Below are 11,549 nucleotides of genomic sequence, written 5' to 3' on the forward strand. Positions count from 1 at the left end.
ATAAGTATACTGAGCACGACTAGCGCGTGTTCCATGAAGCACGCGAGGGAGCAGGCGAGCATCGCCTAGGGCCTATGCGGGTCGCCACGTTGCATGCATGCGAGGAGGGCAGCAGGGTACACGCGCATGAGCGCGTCTTGTGCATGCCCACGTGACTCGATGAGATAATTGTACCTATGCTCAAAACAAGGAAAAGGATTGGGGTCAGTAAGTGCATCGAAGGAGGTACGCCACAAAAAAGAGAAAAAATAGAAGGCAATGCTCTATGATCGAAGGAAGTGCAACGCGAGAAGACAAGGCAATGCTCATGTATTGCACTTTCATTGAACCGCCCCATGCACTGCGACCGACGGTAGTGCAACGGGGGAAGAGAACATAGTGCATGGACGGAGCATTTATTCGGGCGATGCACTGAAAATGCGTGGCCCAGTGCAGTGCGACCAAAGGCAATGCAACGCATGACAAGAAGATAATGCATGACAGTGTAGTGCTCCGCACCATTTCGTGTACTTTGACTGAAGACAGGGCAACGGGAAAGAGAAGACAATACATGGGCGGTGCACTGGCAGTGTGCGGCCCCGTGCAGTGCAACTGAAGGTAGTACAACATATAACAAGAAGGAAGTGCAAGATAGTGCAGTGCACGTGCACTGTGATCAAAGACATTGCAACAGGAAAGAGAAGGCAGTACATGGATGGTGCGCTGACAGCATGGCCCCGTGCAGTGGGACCAAAGGCAGTGCAACGCTAGAAATGAAGGTAGTGCATGACACTGCAGTGCACCTCACAGTGTACTACAAAACATAAGGTAGCGCTTAAAAAAATATTCATCAAATTCTATCAACATGTGATCTAGTTTTGAAGATCTCGATGCGACTAACATAACCATGAAAACGGATCTTGATTTGAATACTCGGATTGCAAGTTGTTTCGTTTTTTTGTATTCAAATAAATGAAATAAAAAGGCACTCAAGGACCTAGTCCGCGCTTGCCATGTGTTGATCTGAGAAGGATGGGCGGGGGATGGGGACGTACCAGGTTACACCACTTGTTAGCGCGTGGAGTGGCGTGGGGTGCTCTCGCGGAAGGGCGCGTCTTTTCTAGTGTTTTCGAAGTATATTTGACAACATATGGAACACATACCTACAATGAAGAAGAACATGAGCTTAATGTCGGGGTTTGATTCCGGACAAAGAGATTTGTGGATGGTGGGGGCTTGTGATCACGAACCGATGGGCAAACAACCTCAAGGCACGCGCGATATATACAGGTTCAGATCTCGGTTCGGAATTTGGTAACAACTCTACGTCCTCTGTAGGCTTCATTATACTTAGCGTGTGAGGTGCTCAAATAATATAGTAGGTTGTTCCAGTTAAGGTGCTAGATGGAACTTATTGTGGATGATGCCTAGGAGTCTAGCCGGCGTATTGGCTTATTTCGGCTGGGAACAAACCTCTATATGGAGTGAAACTGATGGAGGTGCTCTAAGAGTCTAAACTATGAACTACTTCTTCTTCAACTCCGATAAGCTTCTCGCCGGAGTCTTTGAGCTTCTGGTGGGTAGATTGATACGTAGATGGGCCGTGAGTGTTTTCTAAAAACCTTGGCCCCTTCTCCTTCACGGGATGCTCCTTTTAACCTCGACCATGGGCACCACAGCATGGCAGAGGGGCTACCGCCGTTGGGATGGCAGTGCTGAACTCCTTGGCTGCTATTGTTTCTCTTTATCAGCGGCCTACCGGGGGTCTGGCACGGTAGATGACGCCGGGAAATACGGCCTGGGCCTCCTTGTTTGGCAACACCGCTCGAGGGGGATGGGATGTGACTCAACGGGGAAGTCAGTTCCTTTCTATGCTGGGAGGAAACTAGGCCCGGATGGTGGGTCGTACGGTCTGGCTGGTACACATGTCACACGTCCCGTCGGCGGTGTGGACTTTCGAGAAGTGGGTCCTTTACTGTTTATAGTTGACACACCTTGCCAGTCGGTCCTAGGAAGGCTAGCAGGCACATGAGGCTTCCGGCTTAGCTCTTGTCCAGCCAAGGGCCATTTGCCGTAGCAGGCTACTAAAATTCTTACTCCTATAGATACCCGGTAACCCATGACTCCAACAGTTTTAGAGATATTAACATTAATTATGAGCTATGCTATGTTTATGACTATCCATGCAGCACCCTAATATTATTCATATGCCTGCATATTTTAATTTGTTTGCTTCAATTTCATAATTTTACTCGATTAACACCTGGTAACTCATGTTTCCATTTTATTTGTTGTCATCATGTGAACAACCACATTCCCTACACTCAGCTAGTGATAAATCATATTAAGCAAGTACCAAGTGTATTCTAGTTCAGAGTATCGATCGCAACAATAGTCGCTTAACCACAAATGAGCCGGGACTCTAAGTGCGGAGTGTTATTGCAACTTGCAAGTGACTCTCTTACCAACAAGCACAACTCAAAGTTAATATGGAATTCAAGAAAAAAAAATGTACCACAGAAGTAGAATAACATGTAAAATATATAAAATCTACCTTGTTATCCCCAACACCACCAAAGTAGGCGTGACAACGGTAGTGAATGAAAAGAAATGAACTAACATAAAAAACAATAGTAAAAGTGTTTTATTTTTAAAATAATGGAGTGAGGAAATTTAAAGTACTAGTAAAGTAAAGTAAAGTAAAGTAAAGGTATTTGTTATGTGAGAAAATGGACCGAGATTTATGGATTCACCTGATCTCCTAGTAAAATATGGTGGCATAAGATAACAAATATGCAAAAAAAATGATAAGTACAAGATGCAACTTCATGATTGTCGAGTATGATTGCATGCCTGTGGACATCACGTCCAAATAGCAAACATACACTGCATCCACATAATTATGAAGACCCCTAAACAAATGTAAACTGCAGTATGTCGTAGTTTAGGTTCAAAGTATAAAGCATTGTCTTAAATTCTTTGACATGAATTTGAGCATCAGTTGGTACAACGGGGTATCTGAAGAAGGTTGCCATGTTAACTCGAATTTACAATGAGCTAATCTCACTACAAGATTCACCACAACTAACACAGACGTTCCATACATCTCATGTTCTATTTCCTTGATAAATTAGCATCAAGAACATGGTAATAACATGGATCTATAAATACATCCCATACAAGCATAATGAAGGATTGCATCTAAAATGATCATGTCATAAGCAAGAGACCACTGTCAATAAAACATTATATATGTCGTAAATCATGCAGGGCAACTCATACAATCCAAAGCGATGAAAGCACATCAATAGAAATAAAGCAACTGTCACAAATTCATAGTCTGGGCTGGGACTACTCCTAGCTTATTCATCATGGAAATGAACTAGGAGTCGATGGAGGTAACAAAGATGCAACCGGGAGATATTTCGGTGGTATTTCCCCTCCAATCTTGCTCCAGCAGCGGACTACAGTCGCTGCCTCTCTATCACGAAAAATTTCAAAGGGATATATATAGAGATTTTAGCTCAAGATGGAGGGGGCCATGGAACCTATGGACCCCACAACACCGTGGTCCCCTGCTCGATATCTCGAGCGGTTCTGGTACTGGTCCTCTTCGTTACTATAAAAAAAACTTCCGCATAATTTTTTCCCGATTTGTTTCGTCTTTAGAAGGTGACTCAAAGTTAAAATACAAAAATAAAGATTTTTTCCCTTCCAATATTAGATAAAAATGGTATTTATTAGAAAATCTCTATAATCATGCAGAAGAGTAAAAACAACATTATAATCATGAAAATACTCAAAAGATTAAATAATAAACTTTGAAAAGCATATACACGTTATGAACGTATCAACTATCAGTATATGACCTCAGGTATGAAGGACTTGTCATTTTTCTTCCGCTCCATTGTGTTGAATATAAGTTTCTGTAAAATACCTCCCATGGAGACTATTTGTGGTTCGCTTTAATAGTATGTATCAGCCAATAATTATAGTTTCTTTATTATTTATAATCCATCTATTTGGTTTTACAAAAGAAAATTCATATTAATCTAAAAAAATTGTTGGCAACACTCTAATAATTTGTTCATTAGCTCACTGGGAGTTAACTAAATTGATTTTACAAATATGTTTATACATATTCTAAAAAATATATTCATCTGCTATAACAATTTGTTTGCAAAAAAGGTGTATATTTGCATTGCTTTACAAACTTGTGAAATTTTGCAAGGATCTCGAAGTTGGACTGCGCTAATTTGCGAAAAGCCCTAGTGTAATAAGTATTTTATAATAACAAAAAAATGACTCAAACATGTTTAATTCCTTCAAGCATATGCAAGTGCTTCTGTTTTTCTTTTTTTGTATTTCCTAAATTGACAGGGCGGTCAGACGCATGTGTTGGTAACTAGTTGCAGCAATCGCGCTTTGTGAACTCTTTGCAATGGCTTCTTTTATTAACCAAGTTGCAGATGCAGTACCATTGTTGCATCCAACAAAAAGTCCGATATGACATTCAACTGTCTATAAAGAATGATAATTTCACTTAAAACCAGGCAATCCAGAATCGATTTGTATTTTTCATGAATTGGAGGCTTTGCATCACTATTGCACAGTACAGAAGAGAAGTAGTGGACAGTAGGAAGAAATAACTGGTTTTAAACATGTCTATCAGCATATGATGGTTAATTGGTTTCTGATACAAGTGACCGGACAGATATACAAAGTAGAATCTGAAGAACGCAGAGTTAGATAAGATGGACCCTTTTAGTAATTTAGGCACTAATAATTCATGTCTCCAACTTCTGCAATTGATCCAGCTCAAGATCATGGGCAATCAATATGCATTGATACAGCTAAGGAAAGTGCCTCAAAACATCGTACAACACTCTAGCAAGGGCGAAAAAAGGACTTGGATAGCAAACACCTCAACTTAGTGCTTCTGTTCACAAAGCTGTCACATGATGGCGCAACCACACCTGAAATCTTTTGTCTTCTTGGCTGCTCTTTTATCTGCTAACAGTTCACAGGAAGAAATTAAATAAAACAGTACGAGATAAAACTGCATCACCTTGCAAAGCACAGAAAACTTACCAGACTGTTTGTCTTGAGTCGGGGCACGGACTACTACATGCATAGTTGTCATTCCAGAGAAGTCACATATCGGGCTTTTGCATTCTGAGAGGGTTCTATTATTCTCCAATATCTTCCCAGCATTGATAAGCTTGATGTCATTCACAGTCCTTGGACCTTTTTCCTTATCTGTTAGAAATGCAAGCTTAATAGGCGCAGAATTGTAAAATGATGAAAAGTGATATTCATCAATTAGCCAGTCAAAGAGTTAGTTAGCATATCAGCACGCATGCACTTGATCGATTGTGTTCAGGTTGAATAAGCTAAAGGACACGAGAAAACCATAATGGTTGTTCCCTTCCTAATATTGTCTATGATTAGCAGCAAACTCGCTGCATGATGCCTTATTTAAGTCATTATTCAATAGAAATTATGCAACTTCATCAAGCAACAGTTTTTTTTTTCTATCATGATGATATTCTATATCATAAAAGATAGCCCGACAAAGATGAACAAATATTAATTCGGTCTTAATGGTGGATCTACGGCACAACTTGTCAGCATCGATGCTTGCAGCCAATGCTATTTCATATTTTTACTTTTTTAGTTCCATAAATACTTAATGAAAGGTCAAACATGGCATAATGTATGCACCCCAAGCTTAAATGGTCTGCCAAGTACCACAAATTATGATCTAACCACCATGTTCAGACAACGGTATGCTCAGTATGCTCTGTTGCTAATCCAGGCAGCATGCTCAGTATGCATGCTCAGTATGCTCTGTTGCTAATCTGGATGGGGCTCAGAGTTGAGTCACAGAGACTGAGCAAAGTACCTATAGTATCATTACAGCAATTTAATGAGTTATAATCAGTAAAAACATACAAAAATGTGCAAGTTAAATGGTAGCCCACTTTGGACTGGCCTCCAGAGAAACCCAACTGGATGCCAGATGAATGCCAGCTGAACATTGCTTATAAATCATCCATTAATATTGGTTCAGCCCAACTTTTAGCTGGCCTCAGCCAGGATATCATCATCAGATAGAAAGTAGAAACTGGCCTAGGTTTTTTGGAGAACTAGACATGACAGCTGTTCACAGAGACTTTCCATCTTACATTTATGTAGGAAAACTGGAACCATACCGTTCAAAGTTGGCACCCCACGGGACACTGAGACATCCAGTGGCGTCTTCCAGTGGAAACTACAGACTTAATTTTTTTTCTTAAACATACATACTTTTTTGCGGGGCTCTTAAACATACATACTGACATCTATTAGAAAATAGTTGAGTGTATTCCGGTGGAAACTACAGTTCAGCGGGAAATAAACTGAGTATTTTATGCCATACACATGTCCATAAATAATTTTATCTAGTTACCAGTTCTGTCTTGCTAACTGGATCCATAATCCATTTTTGACACTGATGTACCTCAAATTTCTGGAGATAAAAAAATCACAAGAAGCATAACTGCTAGTTCAGGAAAGTGTGCAAACCTACTCTTTGTGTCAGACTCAAAGTAGTAGTGTGATCCACCTAAGCTTAAGTGCTCTCACAGACAATCAAGCTAGTACTAGCGTGTTTCTTCTTTCTGTGGTCAAAACACAATAATAATATAGTTCCTGGTTGTCTAATGTTGTAATGTTGGTTATACTTCCAAAGGATTAATAGACATTGACACTGTTAGCAAGTATTGTCAATCTGCGCTATGGCTTGTAATGGACATACAACCTCAGTGCTTTTTTCATAATAATTCAGCTGATTAAACTTTGCGTCCAATCTATAGCGGCTCTCCATGTATTATTTCTTCATCACATTTCAGCATTTCACCATAACCAAGAATGTAAAACTCATCTAAAATAAAGATTGTAGAGCTCTTGTACAGCTTGCCAAAACAAGGGATGAAGAAAGTACTAACTAAAGCAAATGGTAGGTATTAGGTAGGTGAAACTCAGAGATGATTAAGAAAAAAAAATATGGGAATACTGGCTCTAGTTATTTTGAATGAAGCATGTCACACCAAAAACACTGCTAGCCTAGCAACGTTGTGAACAGCTACCAGTCAAGAACAGTACCAACTACATCAGCGGAAGAGCAGCACATTTCTGAACCAAGGCTGCTTTCTCACCTGCTCCACAGGAAGCTCCTATCTTCCCTTGAACTTTAAGCTCTCATCTACTTCCCTACCCACTTTGTAGTTCTAAAAGAATAGCTGACATCTGTTATACAGCCCTGCAACATGCATACATACTCTAGAAGAAAACATTCATACTGGTGAGATCATTTCAACTTCACCATGGCACAGATTGACATTAGCCAAAACAGATTGAACTGAAGTGATGAATAGTGCTTCCCATGGTGATGCAATTGGCGAGGGAGGCAGAAGCCCCAATAATTGGTTATATTGGCCTCTGATGGCGACGCCACTACGGTGCACGTATCAAGGTTGAAGATTCCAAGCTAAATAATATTGCCCGTTGTAGGGAGAGAATCGATCCGGGAGAGCGACCGCCACACAAATACTAATCACTCAACTCTACAGCCACTCACCGTTGCGAAGAACCAATCTTTATTATCGTCACTCTCGTCGACACGGACAAAGAAAGACAGTAACGGCAAATAGGTAGCCAGAGTGAGGAAGGAAACCTTTGGGCCACTGAGCGATGATGGTCTCCTTGAGGGTGGCGACGGTGGACGCCGCCGGGTACTGCTTGGGCCCGATGTCGGTGCCGTCCGGCAGCCGGAACTTGATCTCGAACTGTTCTTGCATCCCGGACATGTTCCCCCTGCAGTGCAGAGAGAGGAGCCTCTCTTTAAGCTACTGGAATCGAAAAAAAAAGAGGGGACATACATACAAACAGTCATTAACCAGGCATGAGAAATCAATTTGTTACCCGAATCAGCCGAGGAAGAAAACACCGGCGCCGAATCAACCAAAGGCGCTCAGGAATCTCGGAATCTCGGTTGGTGAGGGCTCCGGTTTCTTGGGCCAAGAAATGGATCAAGAAGCCAACGCAGGGTGGCGCGGACGGACCATAGGAGGACTCCAGGAGAACATCAATAGGCGAGACGAGACGCTCCCCCTCGGAGAAGAGAAAGAAAAGAGAAGCAAAGCGAAGCTAGAAGTGGAGGAGGTGATTGTGGGCAGGGGTCGGTGGGTCAAACATGGGGCTGCTGGGCTGCGGCGCAAGCACAGAGCATCTGCACGGACAGGATGGAAAGGGAGCTCGTCTCGTCTGGGCTCCTGAGACCAGCCGAGTCCTCCGGGGGGAAACAGACGAGAGTTGCCTGCCCCACTTTTATTACTACCTGCCTCAAATAAACTACTCCCTCCGTCCATAAATAGATGCCAAAAATTTATTTAAATTCGGAAGTATCTATACACTAAATCATGTCTAGATACATTCAAATATAGATAAACTTTTTACATCTATTTGTGGACAGAGGTAGTATTACTCATGCTTGATGTATAATGCCATCAACCGTCAATTTAACCAACTTAATATATAGCTTATACAATACAAAAAATTATATCATTAGGAAATATAACATCCAAAGTATCTGATGATCTTTTAATATACACAACACATTAAATTGATTAAATTTACGATCTACAAATACTGTATGTCTGAGTATAGTTGGCATGGAGGTAGTAGAAAGGTTATTCAAATTCGTATAGTCGATAAAAGTATAAACAATACTTACTAGCATTTGTGTTCTAAGTCCCTCAAAAAGGAAAAAAAGAAAAATCTGGAACCAGGAGCATATGCTATAGTGCCTAGTGTGGTTTATGCAGTTGAGCAATAGGGAAATTATTCGCTACATCAGCATGCCATGCCTGTTTTCATTTCAACACAGAAGTTTTTAAACGAATAGAACCATGTCATTACGAGAAATATGGAACGGTACAAAGCATTTCAACAAAAGGAAAATTATAACGAAATTCTTGAGATGCCCTCCGTCTTCAACCTCTACACTGTGTCGATGTAGTGTCGTCGCTGCCGCTCCTCTCTGAGATGGCATGCCGTTGTTGGTTGCGGACGGGAAGTCGCCGAACGGTCAAGAAGACCACATCTGCCCCGGAGACGAAGAAGAATGTTATGTAGTGGAAATGTCTCACAATCTTCAGTTTTGCGATTACGCTTAAGGGAATAAATGTTCTCGTTAGATGCAGGACCTGGTGAAAGGGCATTTTCCCTCTTATGTTTTGATATTAATGACAATTATGTGTATGATCTAACTGGCGTTGTTGAAGTGTGACAGATAGGTTTATGAATGTCAGAAAGTCAGTTAGTTGATATGTGAAAATGATCGAAGAGAAGACGGATTCCGAATGGTGTTAAGTTGCATAAACTGTAAGGGTACTTCGTCCCTATGTTTTTTTTTGTAATTGATGCAATTTCTATGGGCTAATGTTTCCATTGAGTTTTTGTTTGAAGGAATAGTCCATAGTTTTTGCTTGGAGATCATTTATTGGATTTAAGATAGTTGATGTCAAGAGAAAAGCTTTGGCTGTAAGCCGGTGTCACAATCCTCCAAGCCTCATGAGTTGAGCTATACGTGCCAAGACCTAGGGTATGCAATCAACTGAAGTGTCCCGGCTAGAATGAAGCATGAGTGATGTCATCAAGGTCAAGCGAGATGCAGATAAATTCTCTCGCCCTCTTATGGTATGGTCACGATGTGATAAGGAAACTCGAAGACGAAGTTCGGAAAAGCGCGACAAGGTAGTCTTGTTGGGCCATGCAACATAAAACAAAACTTTTCCCTAAGCGGTACTCCCATGATCTAGCTCAGGAAGAAGTCCACGAGGATTACCTCTAGACGTGCAGATGCAGAACTTGATGAAGCGCATCGGGGCAGTACAGTCCTCGATCTGTTACAAGCCGATTCCACGAACAACTCTCATATCAGTGAACTCCTTCGCCTTGAAGCGTCACACGTGCAACGCCTCTGCTGGTATCCACACGTACGAGGAGGAGCACCGACGGTGGACTGCTAGATCCAGTATGGCGGCTGGACTAAGTGGAGCTAGGGTTTCCAACTCATGGAATGCTTTAACCATGCCCTTTGGGTAGCACCTGCCCCACTTTATATAGGGAGTGAGTGTGGGCTTCACAACACTTGCATCACACTCACTTGGGCCCTATTTGTTCACTATGAGTCCAACTCACTGACTCAGTCATGGTCTGATTCGAGTCCAACTCGGACCGACTCCATTTCAGTTGGATCACATCCAACCTGCTCCTTGCTCTTAAGTGTGTGACCATGCAGGTTCACAACCACTTAGACACGACTAGAGTTACCCCTCCAAGTATCATGTCATGGCTCCAAGTCTCACTCACTCCCATGAACACTTGGTCGCAAGTTGGTAACTAGTAGCGGCTCCTAGCAGAACTTGCCAGCTCCCAAGTGAATTAAAGTCATGGAGACTAACCTTTCAATGTGACATATGTCTAAGTCCTTTTTTCCTCGTGATATACCTTGACAAGATATAGGCGAGTTGTCATCATCCCTTTAATAGCTCAACTCTCTTCTCGATCTGTGATATGTGATTCACCTGACTAACCCTTAGTTGATCGCCTCGGTTAACACTTAACCGAACCACGCATGGCCATGCTTTCTGAATCATATCATCCGAGAGGGCCTAGAGAATATCTCTCCACGTGGAGGGGCAAAATTCTATCTTGGTTATCCATGTCACGCAGCTTGTTTCTCAGTCAACCCGGACTCTACCTTTATAATGCCTTATTATAGAACAACGTTTGACAGAACCTAAGTCGGCTGATCCACAACTCGGATCATGCAATAACCTCAGGACTAAGAATTACATTGATAGAGACATGCAAATGAAGGATTTGCTCGTTGTGTCTCACGGCGGGCCAGTCTGACTCGCTAAACACTTTAGCCAAGTAAGTGTAAGTGGGATTAGCATCTGAAAGAACATGGAGCCCCCATGTGTGGTTTTGGTAATTGATGACAATCCCTAAGGACTAACGATTATATTGAGAATCTATCTTAGGTCGTGTACATAGCCATGTGTTGGTCTCAAGGTTGCAAGATGGAGAAGATCGAGTACATTGAAGAAGACGGATGAAGACGGTGTCGAAGAGAGATGAAGAGGGATGAAGACGTCATAGAAGATGGATGAAGACGGTGGCGTGCGTAGAAGATGGATGAAGACGGCAGCGTGCGTAGAAGATGGATGAAGACGGTGGTGTATGTTGGAAGAAGATGGTGGCATGTACAATGATGAAGAGGGTGAAGATGGATCTTGCCGACTCGAGTGGAACGCGCAAGGTCAAAGTTTGTGCTCGGTAGGATAGTGGGTCGCATCATCGGAGAGAGCTCAAACCTTGCATGCATTGAATTGTGTTTCTTGGTTGTTCTTGGTTCTTATCCATGATATGTTTTAGATCTTGTGTCCATTCTCATGACAAGCTCTAGCTCATCAAAAACGGATTCCGGATGCATCGCATGTTGCATGTTCGAGGGTGAT

General features: G+C 42.1%; 1 protein-coding gene across 1 annotated transcript; it reads right to left on the reverse strand.

Annotated features, from left to right (window-relative positions):
* Window positions 1-4,615: 4,615 nt before the first annotated feature.
* On the reverse strand, window positions 4,616-8,324 carry LOC127332520 (membrane-anchored ubiquitin-fold protein 1). The gene is made up of 4 exons (XM_051358826.2): window positions 7,945-8,324; window positions 7,697-7,836; window positions 5,071-5,238; window positions 4,616-4,989 (listed from the first exon to the last, which is right to left on the reverse strand). Exons 2-4 carry the CDS (start codon window positions 7,827-7,829, stop codon window positions 4,934-4,936), a joined length of 357 nt encoding a protein of 118 aa, XP_051214786.1. The 5' UTR covers window positions 7,830-7,836; window positions 7,945-8,324; the 3' UTR covers window positions 4,616-4,933.
* Window positions 8,325-11,549: the final 3,225 nt, after the last annotated feature.

Source organism: Lolium perenne, chromosome 4, assembly GCF_019359855.2.
Source record: "Lolium perenne isolate Kyuss_39 chromosome 4, Kyuss_2.0, whole genome shotgun sequence".
In the NCBI taxonomy this organism is placed as follows: Eukaryota; Viridiplantae; Streptophyta; class Magnoliopsida; order Poales; family Poaceae; genus Lolium; species Lolium perenne.